The sequence below is a fragment of the Phascolarctos cinereus genome, unplaced genomic scaffold, assembly GCF_003287225.1.
Source record: "Phascolarctos cinereus isolate Bilbo 61053 unplaced genomic scaffold, phaCin_HiC Scaffold_5;HRSCAF=322, whole genome shotgun sequence".
Lineage (NCBI taxonomy): Eukaryota > Metazoa > Chordata > Mammalia > Diprotodontia > Phascolarctidae > Phascolarctos > Phascolarctos cinereus.
Genome location: NW_027555958.1, coordinates 453,551,100 through 453,568,465, shown reverse-complemented (window position 1 = coordinate 453,568,465; position 17,366 = coordinate 453,551,100). Strand labels below are relative to the sequence as shown.

The 17,366-nt window shown below is 46.3% G+C and overlaps 1 protein-coding gene across 1 annotated transcript in view; it reads right to left on the bottom strand.

Annotated features, from left to right (window-relative positions):
• Window positions 1-5,110: 5,110 nt before the first annotated feature.
• Window positions 5,111-17,366, bottom strand: part of LOC110209357 (protein zyg-11 homolog A) — a 30,063-nt gene continuing 17,807 nt past the window's right edge. The window contains exons 5-14 of the mRNA XM_020987795.2: window positions 16,252-16,428; window positions 14,952-15,016; window positions 14,423-14,522; window positions 14,279-14,332; window positions 12,956-13,117; window positions 12,829-12,876; window positions 8,289-8,486; window positions 8,134-8,195; window positions 7,725-7,822; window positions 5,111-6,286 (exon numbers count right to left, since the gene is read on the bottom strand). Of these exons, the coding sequence (XP_020843454.1) occupies window positions 6,105-6,286; window positions 7,725-7,822; window positions 8,134-8,195; window positions 8,289-8,486; window positions 12,829-12,876; window positions 12,956-13,117; window positions 14,279-14,332; window positions 14,423-14,522; window positions 14,952-15,016; window positions 16,252-16,428 (1,146 nt within the window). The 3' untranslated portion in view covers window positions 5,111-6,104. The remainder of the gene's footprint in view (window positions 6,287-7,724; window positions 7,823-8,133; window positions 8,196-8,288; window positions 8,487-12,828; window positions 12,877-12,955; window positions 13,118-14,278; window positions 14,333-14,422; window positions 14,523-14,951; window positions 15,017-16,251; window positions 16,429-17,366) is intronic.

Below are 17,366 nucleotides of genomic sequence, written 5' to 3'. Positions count from 1 at the left end.
TCAGTGACTGCTGTGATTTCCGTTCCCTCTGCATCATGGCCTTGCTGCTCTGGCACCGGGGCCCACCGGCCACCTCCCCTCACAGACACACAGGGCACGTCCATCAGGATCCCTCAGCCACCACACCCCTCAGCCTGCATGTCTTACAGGTGTGGAAAGACCTCAGGAGGCAGGAGCCCTCTAGGTTTCATTCTCTCTCTCCATAAAGCAAGGGATTGAACTAAAGTTCAATCTAACAATTGAGCTAACTGGCATTTATATGGCACTTTTAAAATATAAGCTCATGATCCTCACAACAATCCTGGGAGATGCTATTATTTATCTCCACTTTGCAGATGAAGAAACTGAAGCCCAGAGAGATTAAGGGACTTGCTAGCAAGTGTCTGAAGTAGGATTCAGACACTGTGGCCTACAACTGAGCCGTCTGCTACTGACAGACAGACAGACACCTACAAGGCTGAGGACTTAGGGCTGACACTTGTTCTCAGCCACTGAGGAAAAGCTAACGGCCTGGGCTCTCTCCTCCTGTACTGGGGGCAGCTTTCTCAGCTTTCCTGGCCATGGGTCCCAGAAATGGCCTGACAGTATGCTCTTCCTGGTGCTTCCACCGCCATCCCCTAGCAGGCATGGTTGCCTGACCACCTGGGGACCAAATCTGGCTGTCCCAGAAAATACGAAAACTGGGTCACAGGAGAGCGAACCCATGGGCAGTGCCCGCCTTGTGGATGGTGCCTGGAGTCCGGGGGGTCTTGTAGACCAACTAGTACAACCCTCATTCTGGGAGCCCCCGGGGGTGAGCAACAGAACAGCAGGGGCAACATCAGGCATCCCTTCCTGCCCTCCCAGGTCTCATTGGAGCCCCATAAACAACTCTGTGAGGCAGATGCCACAGGGACTGTTACTGACACTGCCCCCACTAGGACCACTGCAGTAGCTGCTGGGGGGCCTGCCTACCTCATCTCTCCCCTTCAGCTGTCACGATGATCTTGCAAAGCACAGTCTGTCTGAACATGTCATGCCTATGGCTCCCTGTGGCCTCCCTTCCCAACCTGACCCTCTCCTGCCTTCCCAGGCTTCTTACACCATATTGTGCTCCACTCACGCTATCATCCTGCTGTTTCTCAAAGACAATGCTCAGCACCCAGCTTCTGCCAGTGCCTTTGCCTTTGCTGTCCACCATGTCTCGAACTCTCTCCCTCCTTGTCTCCAAGTTCTGGCTTCCTTCCAGTCCCAGCTAAAGTCCTTTCTCAGTCCTGCTCAGACTTGTGTCTTTCCTCTGAGATTCTCCAGTTTATCTGGTCCAGAGTTTGTGCCTAGGTGTTTGCATCTTATTTCCCCTTCCCCAAGAGAATCCGTGAGCTACTAGAGGGCAGGGACCATTGCTTTTGCCTTTCTTTGTATCCCCAAGGGCTTAGGACAATGCCTGACACATAGTAGGCACTTCACAAATGCTCATAGACTCCACTAAACCAAATCAAAAGCCAAAAAAAGTCACAGCTAAATGTAAGCATGGCAGTCAAGTTCTCTGTGGAGAAGTAAGAGTAAGAAGACAGCAAAGATCCAGGCTCCATTCTCCCTTGGCCTTGTGGTCCAGGTCCCTGGAATTCTATTACCTCATAGACTACTTGGCCACTCCTGGGTCCCTCCCATCGTCTTTCTGTATATAAGGTCCATCTTGTCTCCATTAAGGTGCTTAGATTCTTAAACTCTAGCCAATAGCTCACTAACATTCAGACTCCTTAAGAGTCTGCCCAATATAAAGGATCTTCTAATAAACCTTGTCTTTGGCTGAAAGAAGGCTTAGGTCGAATTCTTGCGGACGGCACCCGCGTGTTCTGATTTTGGGGCCCCAGCACCTGTAAACCTCATCACTGGTGCCCCCTGGAAGCTACTGAGATTTATTGAGTAGGGGAGGTGACATCCATCCAGACCTGTGCTTTAGGAAATGTGCTTTGGACCAGAGGGACCTGAGACAGGTCAGGTAAAAGGTGACAAGGGCCTGAATTTTTGAGATTTGCAGGTCATGGGAAATGTAGCATCAATCTGGCAGCAGACTCATCTCTCAGCCTCTTCTCCTTCACCCACTGTGACCTCTCTTCTTGGACGCTCTCTCCCAGCTCTCCTCTCCTTATCAGTCTTTTTGGCTGGCTCTTTGTCTAGGCCACACCCATAGTGGGGGTGTCTCCTAAGGCTCTAGGCCAATCTCTTCTGTCCCAACTAAAGGTCTCCCTTGTAATCTCCTCACTTCTCCATGTCCACTGTCATCTCTATGCATATGATTCTCAGATCTATTTCTCTACCCTTGACCCCTCTCTCGATGCCCAGTCTTACATCACCTACTGCCTATTCTATTTCAAACTGGATGTCCCAGTTTGGAAACTGGGAATATTAAAATCAACATGTCCAAAACAATAGTAGTTAACATATGTAAAACGTGTGTGTGTGTGTGTGTGTGTGTGTGTGTGTGTGTGTGTGTGTGTGTTAGGCACTGTGCTAAGTACTTTCCCAATACTATCTCGTTAGAATCTCACAACAGCCCTGAGAGGTAGGTACTATTATTATCCTTATTTTACAGCTAGGAAACAGAGGCAGACAAAGGTTAAGTGACTTGCCCAAGGTCACCCAGCTAGGAAGTATCTGAGTCCAAATTTTACCTTCTTGATCTAGGCCCACCGCTCTATCCACCTCATCACAAGGCTGCCTAAAATGGAACTCATTCTTGCCCTCCAAAATGCTCCCTTCTGAACGGAATTAGGGTACCGTCACCCTCCCAGTCCCCCAGGCTCACAACCTGTCACTCTGATGCCTTACTTGCATTTACACGCTGTTAACACATCCGAGCAGTTGCCAGATCCTGGCATTCCAACTTTTTCTCTTGCATACATACCCCCTTCTCTCTCTGATACTATCACCATCCCCCACCCCATCACCTCAAGCCTGGCCTACTGCGATTACTGCTGGGGGTGGGGGTGCCTACCTGTCTCAAGCGTCTCCCTGCTCCAGTCCATCCACTCAGCTGTCAAACTTCATGTCCAAGGGCCCCTTACTATCTCTAGAATCAAACAGGAAGTCGCGTTTGGCTGGTAAAGCCCTCCATAGCCTGGACTCCCCAAATCCGGTTGGGTGAGCCTTCTTATTCCTCCTCCCTCACGTGGCTCCATCTGGCATCCTCCAGGCTTTTGTCCCTGGCTGTCCCTCCCACACACCTGGAAAGCTTCCCTCCTCCCTTCTGCCTCCCTTCACGACTCAGCTCAGGTACCGCCTCTGACAGGTCTTTCCCAGGTGCTCTCCTCCGATCCCTCTAGTACTTTCTCTTAAGAGATTACCTCCCATTTATACTGTATATATCTTCTAAAAAATTATTTGATTTTTACATTGCCATCATTACCCCAGTATCCCTCCCCTCTCTTCCTCCTAATCATCCCATATAATTTTTTTTTAAAGGGACAAAAATAAGCACACCAGACCAGCACATGAAAATACACACTCCGACCTCAGACATCCCCCGTGTAGCACGCCACCTGTGGGGGCCTCCCGCCTCTGCAGAGGATGGGGGAGGAACATCTCACTCCCACACTCCCTCTTGGTTGCTGGTTCTCTCCACGTAATGTTGTAGTGACTGTGGACAGCTTTTTTGGTTCTGCTAACTTAGCTGCCTCAGTGTATGTCGATCTGTCCACATTTCTCCGTAACCATCACAGTCAACATTTCTTAAAGCCCGGTAAAAGCGAGTTCAAATCCAGCCTCACACCCTGAACAAGTCACTCGGAACCTCAGGCTCAGTTTCCCTAAATGGAAAATAATTTTGTCTACAGCAACCCTGTGAGGATCACACAGGATCTTTGTAAACCACAGTGCTTTGCACACAGTAGGCACTTAATAAACATTTATTCCCAGTACATTCATGTGCTATGGTTGATTTCGTTGTTCCCCAGTCAATGGGCACCTGTTTCCAATTCTTTGCTATCACAAAGGATGGCTGCTATATTTGGGGGCCTTTCTTCTTACCCACAGCCTCCTTGAGATAAACACTTAGTAATGGAAACTTTGGGTCCAAAGGATTTGGACAGCAGTCACTTTATTTGCATAAACCCAAATTGCTTTCCAAACTGGTTGTGTTCATTCATAGCGCCGTCGACAGTGCCCCATCCAACACTGACTAGTCCCATCTTCTGTCATGTTTGCCAGTTTGGGGGGCATTCAGAGTTGCTTTAATTTGCATTTCTGCTCCATGAGTGATCAGATGAAGTGAGGGAGGAAGGAGGAACAAGACAACAGTTTGTGAGAGGCTGGACTGTGGGATGGACGAGTGGGGAATAGTAAATCAGTTTGGAGAGATGGGCTGGGGCCAGACCGGGAAATAATGAATGATAAACAAAATGGCAGCCCTACTGACCTGGTCAGACCTGTGCTCTGGGAACCTCCATTGAGAGGCCCTGTGGAGGAAGAAGGGAGACCAAGGAGAAGGCCAGGACTTGGCCCAAAGCGGTTGGGAGCATAAACGGGACAGGACAAAGGGAGAGCGGAAGAGGCCAATAACTGGGCAAAGGGAGGAAGGAGTGGAGGCTGACAGCCAAGCTGCACACGTGAGTGTCTGGAAGATGGTTCACAGAATAATCAAGAGTCCAAAAGGACCTCGGAGGACCAACATAGAGACTATTAAACAGACCTCAGTTTAAACAAGGAGGAGAATATCGGGGGCTGTGGGAGAGAGGTGAGGGAGGCTGTTTCCCCTCCTCAGCCATCCTGTCCCTGAACGCCACATCAGGTCACGGGATATTAACTGTGAGAAGACAATGTCAGATCTGCTGCTTGTTGGCTCGTGTGTCCAAGGACCTGGAGGCGAGGTCCACCTCCGCCACTTACAGCCTTGGCGATTTTAAGAAGGCGATTAAGGGCCCTCTTTTCAGCCTTCAGTCCTGACCAGTAGTACAGGAGAGCTCACGACCGAACTAGGAGGGGTAGCCACCACCTTTCCAAAGAAGTCTGATTAAAAAGTCCTGCCCTGGCGGCCTGGGAAACCAGGGAACTCTTTTCTGCCACCCTTCCCCAGTCTGTACCCACTCCCACTCCATCTCAGTGCAGGTGATGACATAAGAATAAGGACAGCTTGCATTTCTGTAGCACTTTAATGTTTACAAAATGCTCTCTTCACAACAACCTTGTGAGGTAGGTACTGCAAGAAATGTCCTCATTTAATACAGGAAGAAAGTAAGGAGAGATTGGGTGATTTGCTGAAAGCTACAGTTAAGAGAGGCGGAGCTGGGGCTCCAAGTCCATCAGAACCACGTGCCCTATTCCAGTGTCCGAGTGCTCAGTTACCCAGATCCCCCACCCAAGGCCTTCATTCAACACAGCCTTTAAAGGTCTAGACAACGGCAATAAAGATTAAATACCGCCAAATCCTAAAAAAAGGGAAAAAACGGTTCATGTTGACTTTGGTGACCCTTCCATATTTTTCAAAACCGAGACATTTTATTTTTTACAAAACTTTTTTATTTAAAAAAAAAAAGCCAAACAAAGGTTCTATTTCTAAAGTGACACATTTATCCGGTGACTTTCCCAAGGCCCTCCACTCCAGGACCCATCCTGGAGTGACCTGGCAGCCGGGCCTTTAAGGTAAAATGTGGGGTCCCCCAGCATCCCTGCCCAACTACTCTGTGCCACCTGGGACCTCCCCCACCCTCTAACAACCAAGCAAACAAACCCAGGCTGGGAAACAATTCTCAGTCTCCACACGGCTTGGAAACAGTCAGCCTTCTAACAGGCACTTTGCATTGTGGCCTTGCAAAGAGTAAACGATAACATTTTAAAATATCATTTTGGCTCCAGCTCAGGAGTTTGTCAACAGAGAAAGCCTGTGGCTCTGCTTCCCCCAAACAGCCACAGAGTCAGAACTGCATCTCCGGCCCATGGAATCATCTGACAGTGATTCTGGGCTGTGCCTGAGCCATGCTAAGCCACCCCTTTGTAAACCCGGACAATCAAATGATCAAGGTCAACGGTCTGGACAACTCACAAACTCAAAGGCAGCATCCTTTAGACATTCAATCCAAGGCAGGCAGGTGAGAAGGCAGAGGGTGAGAGCTGCTCAGGAAGCCGCCTTACGTCTGAAGAGGCATTTGATACCCAGGGGCTTTCTTGTAGTTCATAAAATGCATGTGAAAGTCTACAAGGATGGACACAGCGATCTGCTGCACGTGGGGCTCTGCCTGCATGTGGTCCCGGATATCCTGCAAGAGCTGCAGTCCACCCTCCTCGATGAGCATTCTGCAGTACTTGGTAGCTAGAGAAGCAAACAGAGAAACGACAGTCAGGCAAGGAAGTCACATGCAGCATGTCCCAAGCTGCCCCACTTGCTCGGTACTCAAGGATATAGTTGGCGCTTGCTTATTACTTCCTCACTCAGACTGCTATCAACTCAACTCCCTATTCCCCATTTCTTGGTCTCTTCTATGCCTACTATAGTCATTCTCATTGGTGGAGGGAACACACTCTGGCCCCAACCGATCTCTGACCTCTCTAGTGTCCCGGTGCATCACTTCACTCTCCCTCGAGCACTCTTGGATGGAGCCAAACTGCCCTTCTCTAGGTTCCTCTCTCCATTCCTTTGCACCACACGGCACCCCCCACCTGACCTACACCTGAGTCTCTTTCTCTTGCTTTAAGATGCAGCTCAAGTGTCTTCTGCATGAAGCCTTCCCTGACACCCCCAAACCACGGGGACTTTAAGTCCTTTGTATTAACTTCCTATTTATGCTGGGTACATTTACAAGTCAGCCACCCTGCCAGCCACTAGAATGTAAACTCTTTTCCAGTAGGGATTGTTTCTTCCTCTGTACATGTATCCTCAGCAACTCGTACCAGGCCCAATACACAGAAAGCACTTAGTCAATGTGTTTTTGCTTTCATCTTTTAAAAATAGAAGTCAAGCCCTCATCACCTCTCACTCTGACTACTGCAATTATCTAGTTCATCCCACATGGGGCTGCTAACCTCTATTCCTACAACACAGCTTTGACCACATCATACCCCTCTGCTCACTGCACCCTGCTGTCTTGATCTGCCCCCTTTGGCCTGGCATCCAATGCCCCCCACAACCTGATGTCACCCGTTCCCAAGCTTGCTGCATACCAATACCTTCAGGCAAGACAAGTTCCACCTGGCCTTGTCTGCTACTTTGTTCCCAACACTCACCTGCCCCATTTCCCCCCTTCTACGCCCCGTGTCTCTGTGTAAAGGCTCTCTCCCTTCACGTCTAGCATGAAGCCCTTCCTGAGCCCAGACACTTTCCCTTCCTCCACACCCACCTAAGCACAAAGGTAAGTAAGCAAAAATGTTGCATCCTGATGGTCACCCCCAGCAGAATGCAACATCCCTACAGACAGGACCTATTTTATTTTTGTCTTTGAATCTGAGAATAGCCCATAGTAGGCATCTAATAAAATGAAAAATCAGCAAAAATCCACTTAGCCATTCCCATTTCCCAAGTTGTTGAGTATTCCAGCATACAGTCAGTTTTGGCCTGGTTCTCTTATTTGCTAAGCTGAATTGAAGGTAGAAAACTTTCTAAAGAGATTCTATTATCTAGATATCAGGAAAGATAAGAGGCAAATCTCATCAGCTTCTCTCTCACCTGCTCCCCCCTCCAAAGTTTAAAGGGGTATCAGGGCTGCAAGCATCACCCTAGGCATATGGTTTATGAAGCCCACCCAAGTACGTACGATTCTTGCTGCAGACATGGTGCATGGCCCACAGCGCCCAGAGCTGAACCTCAAAAAGCGTGAAGTTGCTAAGTAATGGAAAAAAGGATTTGAAGGACCTGTGGATTCCAAAGGAAGACATTTAGAAATCAGGCCAACATTTGGTGATTTTACAATCATTTGCATGCCTATAATGTTTAACTCTCACAAAGTGTGTTTTATGTACAAGAACTTGATGGTTGATGATCACCATCACAGCTGAGATGGAAAAGCCAAAGGTGAAAAGTGCTGCAATGAGCTCCTTTGTGTCATGGGGCCAGTGACAAGCCCTGGGTCCAAAGTCCTAGCTAGGCTCATGCCGAGCATACGCTGGGAACACCATGGAAAATGGAGGCTAATGTTCTGAGGTATAAATGCAGCCCCCCATCACCTGTAAGTCACCAGCGCCACCATCTTACAGCTCGGACTGGGCCACTTCAGCACCGTCATGTACTGCAAGAGACAAGAACAAGCGGGGGTCAGCCATTGCAGCCTCACAGGGCACAGCTGCCCAGGCCCGCTGGGTCACAAGGGAGGCTTCCCTACCAGGTCATCCAGCAGAGCGCTCCTCTGGGTGCTGCTCAGGGTCCATGCCTGCTCCCCCAAAGAGGTGAGATGGGAAATGATTCCAGCTGCAAAGTAGCTCACTTCCATCTCCACACTGTGAAGTAACCGGCTCACGTGGGTCATCAAGCTGCTCACCATCAGCTCACAGGATAATTCTTTGACTTCAGCGACATTGTTCTGCAGGCAAAGCAGACCCACAGAGCTTGGAAACAGTGAAGGAGCAAGGGCAATTATGAGCTGCTTGATTTTCCTCATTCCACGGACTGGACTTCTACTACTTTATTAAATCAGGCCTCATCAAATGGGTTGGAATGAATGGCCACTCAGATCCTTTCCAACTCTCAAATTCTGGGACTCCTTGAAATTTCAGGGTGGAGGGGGCAGCTAGGTGGCACAGTGGCTAAAGCGCCGGCCCTGGATTGAGGGGGACCTGAGTTCAAATCCGGCTTCAGACACATAACACTTACTAGCTGTGTGACCCTGGGCAAGTCACTGAACTCCACTGTCTAGCCAAAAAAAAAAAATTCAGGGTGGAAAGGGATCTCAGAGGGCCAACATCTCCATGTGGTTACATAGTCTGTTTGGAAACCTCACTACCCTCCTGTGACTACCAATTTACTTCTGGACAGCTGTAATTTCTTCGGAATTTTTTCCTAATACAATCCTACTCCTTGCTTGGACTGGTTATGGCATTCTTTTTTTTTTTTTTTAGGCAACTGGGGTTAAGTGACTTGCCCAGGGTCACACAGCTAGTAAGTGTCAAGTGTTTGGTCTGAGGCCAGATTTGAACTCAGGTCTTCCTGACTTTAGGGCCAGTGCTCTATCCACTGTGCCACCTAGCTGCTCCCCTGGTTATGGGATTGTTGCAGCACCTAAAGAGACCATTTATTCTAACCCTCTCATTTTATTTTTATTAATTTATTTTTAGTTTTCAACATTCACTTTTATAAGATTTTGAGTTCCAAATTTCCCCCCTTCTCTCCAAGATGCCATGCAATCTGATATAAGTCATACATGTACAATCATAGTAAACATATTTCCACATTAGTCATGTTGTAGAAGAAGACTCAGAATAAAAGGGAAAAATCACAAGAAAGAAAAAAAAAGAAAATATTATGCTTCGATCTGCATTCAGACTCCATAGTTCTTCCTCTGGATGTGGATAACATTTTCCAACACGAGTCTTTTGGAATTGCCTTAGATCATTGCATTGCTGAGAAGAACTAACTCTATCAAAGCTGGTCACTGCAGAGTGTTGCTGTTACTGTGTACAATGTCCTCCTGGTTCTGCTCACTTCACTTGGCATCAGACCATACAAGTCTCCAGGCTTTTCTGAAGTCCACCTGCTCATCATTTCTTAGGGAACAACAGTATTCCATTACATTCACATATCACATCTTGTTCAGCCATTCCCCAATTGATGTAACCCTCTCATTTTACAGATGACAAACTGAGACACAGAGGCAGGAACTTGTTCAAGAGTACCCCAGTACTAAGCATCAGATCTGCCATTAGAACCCAAGAGTACACACAAGTTCCTTACCACAGGCACCGAGCTATTTACTGTGCACCTATATTAAACATGGAGTTCACAGATTAATGTTCACTATAGCTCCCTAGCTACCCTAGAGTCTTGTTATTACAAAGGCTGGTGGGCTAAGTGGCCATGGTCCTCCTGAGAACTCCTCCAAAGATCATTCTGCCAATGACTCTCGCATTCTCAGTATTTACAAGACAGAGAAGCCCAAAATGGCTATAAGGTCATCTGGGGGCTCCTCCTATCAGCCTCAAATGTGGACTGGGCCAACTCAGGACCATCTCTCCCAGCAGCACTTCCAGCGGCTCTTTGACTATCCTTCCATTTGGCCCCAGAAGAAAAAATCAGGAGCAATATGGAGACGTTTCCAAGAGGACAATTAAAGGTCAACATCAGGAAAAACTTCCTAAGGAGAAGAGCTACAGGAGATGGTGGATGACCACTCACTGGGTTTGGCCACACAAGTTCTTTTCATCTCTAAGATCTTGATTTGAATCTGAAGGCAAGGACCCCAGAGGATTACACACAGTTTCTCTGATATTAACCCAGCCCAAGGTGACATAAAACAGCAAACTGTTAAGAACTAGAGATGGGTCACATGAATACTTGACATTACAGGAAAGGGCAGGGAGAAGGAATACACATTGTTAGAGCCAGCTGCAGGTCTCCTTTTTTTTCTCATCTATGAAAATGCTGGAATGGCAAGGGACCATGACTTTCCCTCACAAGAAAGAAGGCTCAAATCACTCAAAGCATCCGTGAGTCAGCCAGGAAGCATTTATTAAGCACTTACATGACAGGCACTCTACTAAGTGCTAGGAACACAAAGAAAGACAAAAACATGGCACCTGCCCTCTAGGAGCTCCATTCTAATAGGGAAGAGAACTTGTAAATGAATGGGAAGGAAGGAAAGAAGCATTTGTTAAATACCTGTTATGTGCCAGGTACTATGCTAAGAACTTTACAGATATCTCATCTGAACCTCACAATAACCCTGAGAGACAAGGTCACTCAGTTAATACTGGAACCAGGAACAGGAGAACTTGGTTCTTCTGACCCCTGGTTTAAAGTGCCCACCATATATAGCATCATATCCACGAACTTGGCCTTCTTCTGTAGGTCACAGCTCAGTGCCCAACACTGCTAAAGAACCCTTGCTCATTCAGAATCCCTCAGATACAGGTGCTGGAGTAACCGATGAAATGCCAGGGAAAAGCAATTCATGACCTTCTCCAGAGAGAGATTCCAGTTCCTCTAAACACTTGGTTCCAACATCAATAATGCCGCTGCTAGCTCCTAATTCTACAGTTTTTCAGTTTAAAAAGCCCTTTGAAGACAGCACAACTACGATTATCCCCACTTTACAGATGTAGAAAAGGAGGTACTTGGCCCAAGGCATCTGAGTCATCAAATCCAAGTTTCCTGAGTCATCAAATCCAAGTTTCCTGAGTCTATGTCATTCTTCCTTTTTCAGAATAAGATGATGCTCAAAGAGCCCACAAAGGCTGTCCAGTCTAACTTGCCCCTAATTCCTATATAAGAACTGCTGCTCTAAGTGGTCATTCAGCCTTTCCTATAAGACCATGATGATGCAATAGAAGAGGTTTTAGATTCTGAGTCAGAGAACTTGTGCTCAGATACCAGCTCTGCTACTGACCACAGGGGTGACCTTGGGCAAGTCACTTCACTAATGTGGGCCTTAATCTCCCCACCTGTAAAGTGAAGGTATTGGACAAGATTACCTTGAAAATCCCTTCCAACTCCACATCAATGATCCCATGGCCTCCTAAGGGAGCTCACTCTACTCCAGACAACTCTAATTGTTGGGTAGTTTCTCCTCATATCAAACCTGAAATGTCTCTTTGGACTTCAGCCAAGGGATAACCAAGTTGGCCACCAAGGCCAGCTCTATCCATTAGACCCAACTTGGACCTTGGGGAAATGGGAAGAATCTACAAAAAATCCAACAAAAATTCCAAGTATCCAGAAAGGTAGGAGCAGGAGAAACCCAGAGGTAGGAGGGAGTCCTCTACTGCACAGATGGAGGCAGAACAGAGGACTCGATGCCAGCTGGCAGCAGCAACACCAGGGTAAGGACAGGATCCTATCCAAGAGCATCCCCGACATAAACTCCAACTCTTGACCACCTTGCAGCCTCCATACTCCTTTATCTCAGGTGCTCTTCTTGCTATCACCTGAACAGGTGCTGCATTTTCCTGAGGCCTCACTTACAATTTTCCTCCCCATGAAATGCCGTCCCTTCCTGTTGCCACCTAGATGAAACTGCTAGAATCTTAAGCATGACTTAACAAGGCCTAACTCAAATGCTCTTTTTGCCATCAAATCTTCCTCAATTCTTGCTCCCATCCCTCATCTGCCCTCATCGGATTTTGCTCATTGTCTTCTTGGGCACTAATAAACAGATTCCACACACAAGGCCTTACCGCTTTGGCAGGAATAGCCAGAGGCTGTGTTCCACTGGCACAACCTTGGAGAACCCTGGAGGTCACCTCCACACTATGGTCAAGCATTGGAAGAAGGCTTCAGTGGAGGATATAAGATATATGTAGGAAATTAGGTAGCCATATCATTCTAAAAACTGTGCCCTTAGTGGTGGGGAAAGATGCTGAGAATTATTAACCTAACTTCAGGTTTTAACTGAGTCTCCTAAAGTGTCCTTTTTATAGCCCATCTTTCCACACAACTCCCCTGTGCTATGAGGCAGGTCAGGGAAATGGGATGACTTCCATCTTGTAGAGGAGACTGAGGCTCAACAAAGCTGAGGGGCTTGCCCAGGGTCACTCAGCCAAGAAGGATCACCACTGGGACATTCAGCCAATACATACACAGAGCATTTTCCCCTAGATATAGGTTTCTCACATTTTGGTTTAGTAATTTTAATGAAAGATTTCTCAAATATGATTCACATTAATTGGAAGAAGCAGCCATAACTAACTCCATCAAATTAATACGCATCTTACCAAAAGGCCAAGAACTCTGGTTTGTATCGTTGATTCTGATGGGAAAGTCTGTCAAAAGAAATACCTTGAGGTCAGTAATGTCATCAAGAAGACTGGAACTCCAAGTAAAGCCCACCCTCTCCGGTACCTCCAAGACTTGTACAAAGATGGCCAACCCATGGTTCTCAACAAAGTGCTTGCAGGTGGCTGGGGACTCATCTGTGAGGTTCCATAGTGCTCTCAGAGTAAACGTGAGTGTAATATCTTCTAAATTCTCAGAGGTTTTCTGTTTCACTATTGCTAAGAGTTCCTAAAAAAGCAAAAAGAAGAATCTCATGTTTTGACAACTCAAATTGTCACAAAACCTGACTTCAGAGACACCACCTGCTCCCTGTCTTAACAGAAGTCTACCAAATATTTCATTAGTTTAGACAATTTCTGGAAGCAATTAATGCCAACTTCAGATCTTATTTGAAGGTGTATTAGTTATCGATTCAGTCTGACGGAGTGTAGAGATAAACTTAATATTTTATCTACTAATGAGAAGATACCCTTCATTGTTTTTATATATCAAATTCTACCACAACACTCTGGGTCAGAAAAGATCACACATACACTGGCCTAATCCATAGTCTTTTAGGGATCTCCACTTGAGAAAATCAGATTTATACAGAAGAAATAAGGAATATGACAATATCTAATCAAGGCCTAAATGATTTGGGATTACTTCAGAGAAGGAAAGAGAATGAGATCTCATAAAGAAGCTCATTAATTCAGGATACTTCGGACAGAAATTCTAAGCCTTTAACAAATCAACACATCTTAAGACTTCTCATCCTCAGATGTTTCTGAAGTTGCCCATTCGTATTCTAAGCTTCAATTATGTATTAATATCATTACACCAGCTTATTGCCCTTTTGATTGCAAGAATGAAGCTGGATCAGGAGGCCGACACAGACTTTGATCAATCATCAAACTGATGACTGATCAATCAAACTGATCGATAAATCCTGACTGAGTGCCTACTATGGACTAGGGCTAAGGGGTCCTACAAAGAAGACACAGTGTCTTCCTTCAAGGCTATAAAGAGATCTGTGATATCAGCATAGATGCAGCTTACAATCTGTCCAGCACTGAAGAGGTCACTATGGCCAAACACACTCCATGCCTGACAGTCCTTCCCCTAATGGAGAGGCTGCCTGGTGTTAGCCAGCCTTGTTCTCATAACCTCCAAAATCCTGGTACTAGCAAAGATGGTGAGACCTAGGGTCATGCCTGCAGCGTTGAGGCACTGGAGAAAAGCCAGCAGTGCAGGCTGGTACTCACCATTATTTGGTCACAAAATAAATGCAAAGTTAGCAGCTTAATTCTTCAGATAAATGAGCTTACCACAGCAAACCTTATAATCCGTAAATGGTCATATATATGGCACAAGGAAAACTCAAAACAAGTAAGGAAGTTGTCAACTCACCCTGACAACAATGAAAAGTTCTGCCTTCAGCTGAGCTGTCTGTTCAGGAGAGAGCTGTGAGCACAGAAGGGAGAAGTGATTATCTGCATTCCATCAAAATTTGGGAGAGACAGAAACCTGGGCCAGTTAAGCATAATCTCCTACCTGAAGGGCCAGAATGGAGATGACGCTCACTGCCATTGTCTGCATATTTGGGTTTTCATGCTTACAGAGCCATTTCATAACAAACTTGGCAGCATCAAACCTGAAAAAATAAATTCTGACTTTTCTAATTCCCTAAGTCACATTCACATTGTTGGGGAACGGGAGAATAGACATGATTACTACCCACAATCAGAAACAAATCCCCAAACTCCAAGCCCTAGCTCTGAAAATAAGAGTGGCATTAAGGCTCAAGGGGAAAATAGTCATTTAAGGTCTGGTATTTTTTGGTGCTTTTTTTTTCTTTTCAGCAAACATTAAAAATAATTCTTCCAGACTAATCATCAAACTGTGGGATTGGGATAGCACCCACAGGCTGGAATGAGGACTTCTAGTAAGAACAAAGAAAATTCTCACACACACACACACACACACACACACACGCATCTCAGAAGAAAACAGACAACTTAGCCCCCAGAAATCAGTGAGATTGCCAAGTACCCCAGACAGGCTTACTGAATTTGACACTTGCCTGTTAAATGGGACATCCTGAAGAATTCTGGCATTGGTCAAGGAGAGAAGACAATTCTTCTGTAGCTTTTCAGGAATCAAGAAAAGTAACTTTAGACAGAGAAGTCATTTCAGATCATACAAAGTTTTAACCATTCAACTCCAGTTCTGTTCCTCAGCTATAAGCATCATGACACCTGAGGTCTACGATAAGCAAGGCCTCTGGGGACTTCAGTAACTAAATCCCTCTGTGGAGGGTCCAAGACAGACAGCTCTGAGACCAATCAGTCTCTGCAGACTGCACTGCAGCCAGCGGCCCCGCTCTCACCATTATCTTACACAGAGTTCTGATGGTTTACTCAACTGCCCAAGACTGTAACGCCGATAACCAAAGAACTCCAAAGGGTTGGACTCTGGGCTAACCCGAGGGCAGTTTTACACATAAAAGTGCTGCCACTGATGGCTACACTCTCTCTCTCCCTCTCATCTACCTACCTTTCTATGTAACAGAAATAAGCTACACATATGAATGAGTCTAATTAAGGAATTAAGAATGCTCTGGCAAGGCGGGGTATTGTTTCTCTGTACTGGTAACTATGCATTTCACACTAAGAACCTATTTTCTTGCAGGACACTGAGCTACCCAGCACTGTGAGGGGACAGGAAACTGAAGGCCTGGTCCCAGCTCAGAATCTCACTGGAGAGATGAGGCATACAGGCATCAACATTAACATAAAGAACGCATCTATGTGTGAAATAAAGGGCAAAGGAAGTGCTATGAGAGACCAGAGGAGGATGAGAGGTGGTCAGGGAAGGCTTCAAAGAGAATGAGACATAAACTGGGCCTCGAGGCCTGGGAAGTATTCAGACAGGCAGAGAAAAAGCTGACCAGCCTCAGATGGAGAGAAGGACAACAGAAGGAAGGGGCACTGGAACGTGCAGGGCGCAGATACACGCGAACCAGCCTGTCTTTCTGCATATCAGTGGAGTCCGTTTTATCAGCGAGGTCGGGGGAGAACATCAGGCTCTACTCAAACAGATGTTCTTCCTTAATTGACAACAAGGTTTCCCTCGATCAATCAACAAAGCAGAACAAGGGACTGGCCAGAGAAGTTAACAGTTCCTGCCACTGCTCCTTCTCCCCACTCTGAAGAGTAAGGTCAAACAGTCAATTCAAACCACCTGCTCTGCCGTCCTGGAAATCCATGAATTATGCACAAGAGTGACAACAGCGCCCATGCCAAGGCCAGGCAGCTACTCAAGGAGGTCAGTGACATAAAGAAAGGTTCCACATATGCCCAAATATTTATCATTTAAATTACCTGCTGGTTATTAGGGAAATTTTTTAGGGCCTTGAGAAGTAAATGGATGACCTCTGACAACAAGCGAACAGGCATACCCATGGCCAGACCCTGCCGGGTTAAATTGAGGGTGCATGCGCTGGCTGTGAACTGTACGGGCAAGTCCAGGGGGTGATTCCTCATTCCTACAGCCACAAGCTAAAGATGAAGGAAAAAAAGAAAAGTTACTACAAGATGATTGTTAAAACAATGTTCCCTTTTTCTACCCTGATGTCAAATAGAAAGGCTATTTAAACACAAGGTATTTTGCGCAGCAAGGAGCCAGTTGCAGTAGATAGAATGCAGGGCTTGGAGTCAGGAAGACTCATCTTCCTGACTTCAAATCTGGCCTCAGACACTTAACTAGTGTGTGACCCTAGTCACTTAACCCTGTTTGCCTCAATTTCCTCATCTGTAAAATGAGCTGAAGAAGGAAACGGTAAACCACTCCCATAACTTTGCCAAGAAAACCCAAACAGGGTCACAAAGAGTCAGACACAACTGAAAAACAACTGACCAGTATTTAGGAGTTTTCCTGTTTTGTGAAAGCACTTTAAAGAGATTGTATAGTATGCCAGAAAAGTATCCTGGACCAGGAATATGAAAACCCGGCTTTGTATCCTGGCTCCACTGCTAAGTTAGTGAGACCGGCAGGCGAGCCACCCCCTTCTCTGGTCTTCAGTTTCCTCTCTGGCAGGTAAGGGGTTGCCTGTGATGACCTTGAAGGTGCTTCCCGGCTCTGACATTCTCTGTCTGAAGGTCTCTTCCAGTGCTAATGTTCTATGTCAGGAGAACCAGCGTGGGTAATAGGAAGAACTCAGCACTCAGAGTCAGGACCCTTGGGCAGTTTCTAAGCCCTAGCTCCTTCCTCTGTAAAATGAGGGGGCTTGAACCTGGTGAATTCTAAGGTCCCTCCCCTCTAGTGCTCATCTTTTATGTTTCTCTGATTCAAATATGGCAAAAAGTGGCAACAACTGTCTAGATCCCAGGAGGCTTAAAGCTGATCATGTGATTTTCAGGCATGTGTAGAGACCACGCCCCAGTTCACTTATGTTGTTTCTCATCTATTTTTGAAAAATTATTATAAACACATGAAA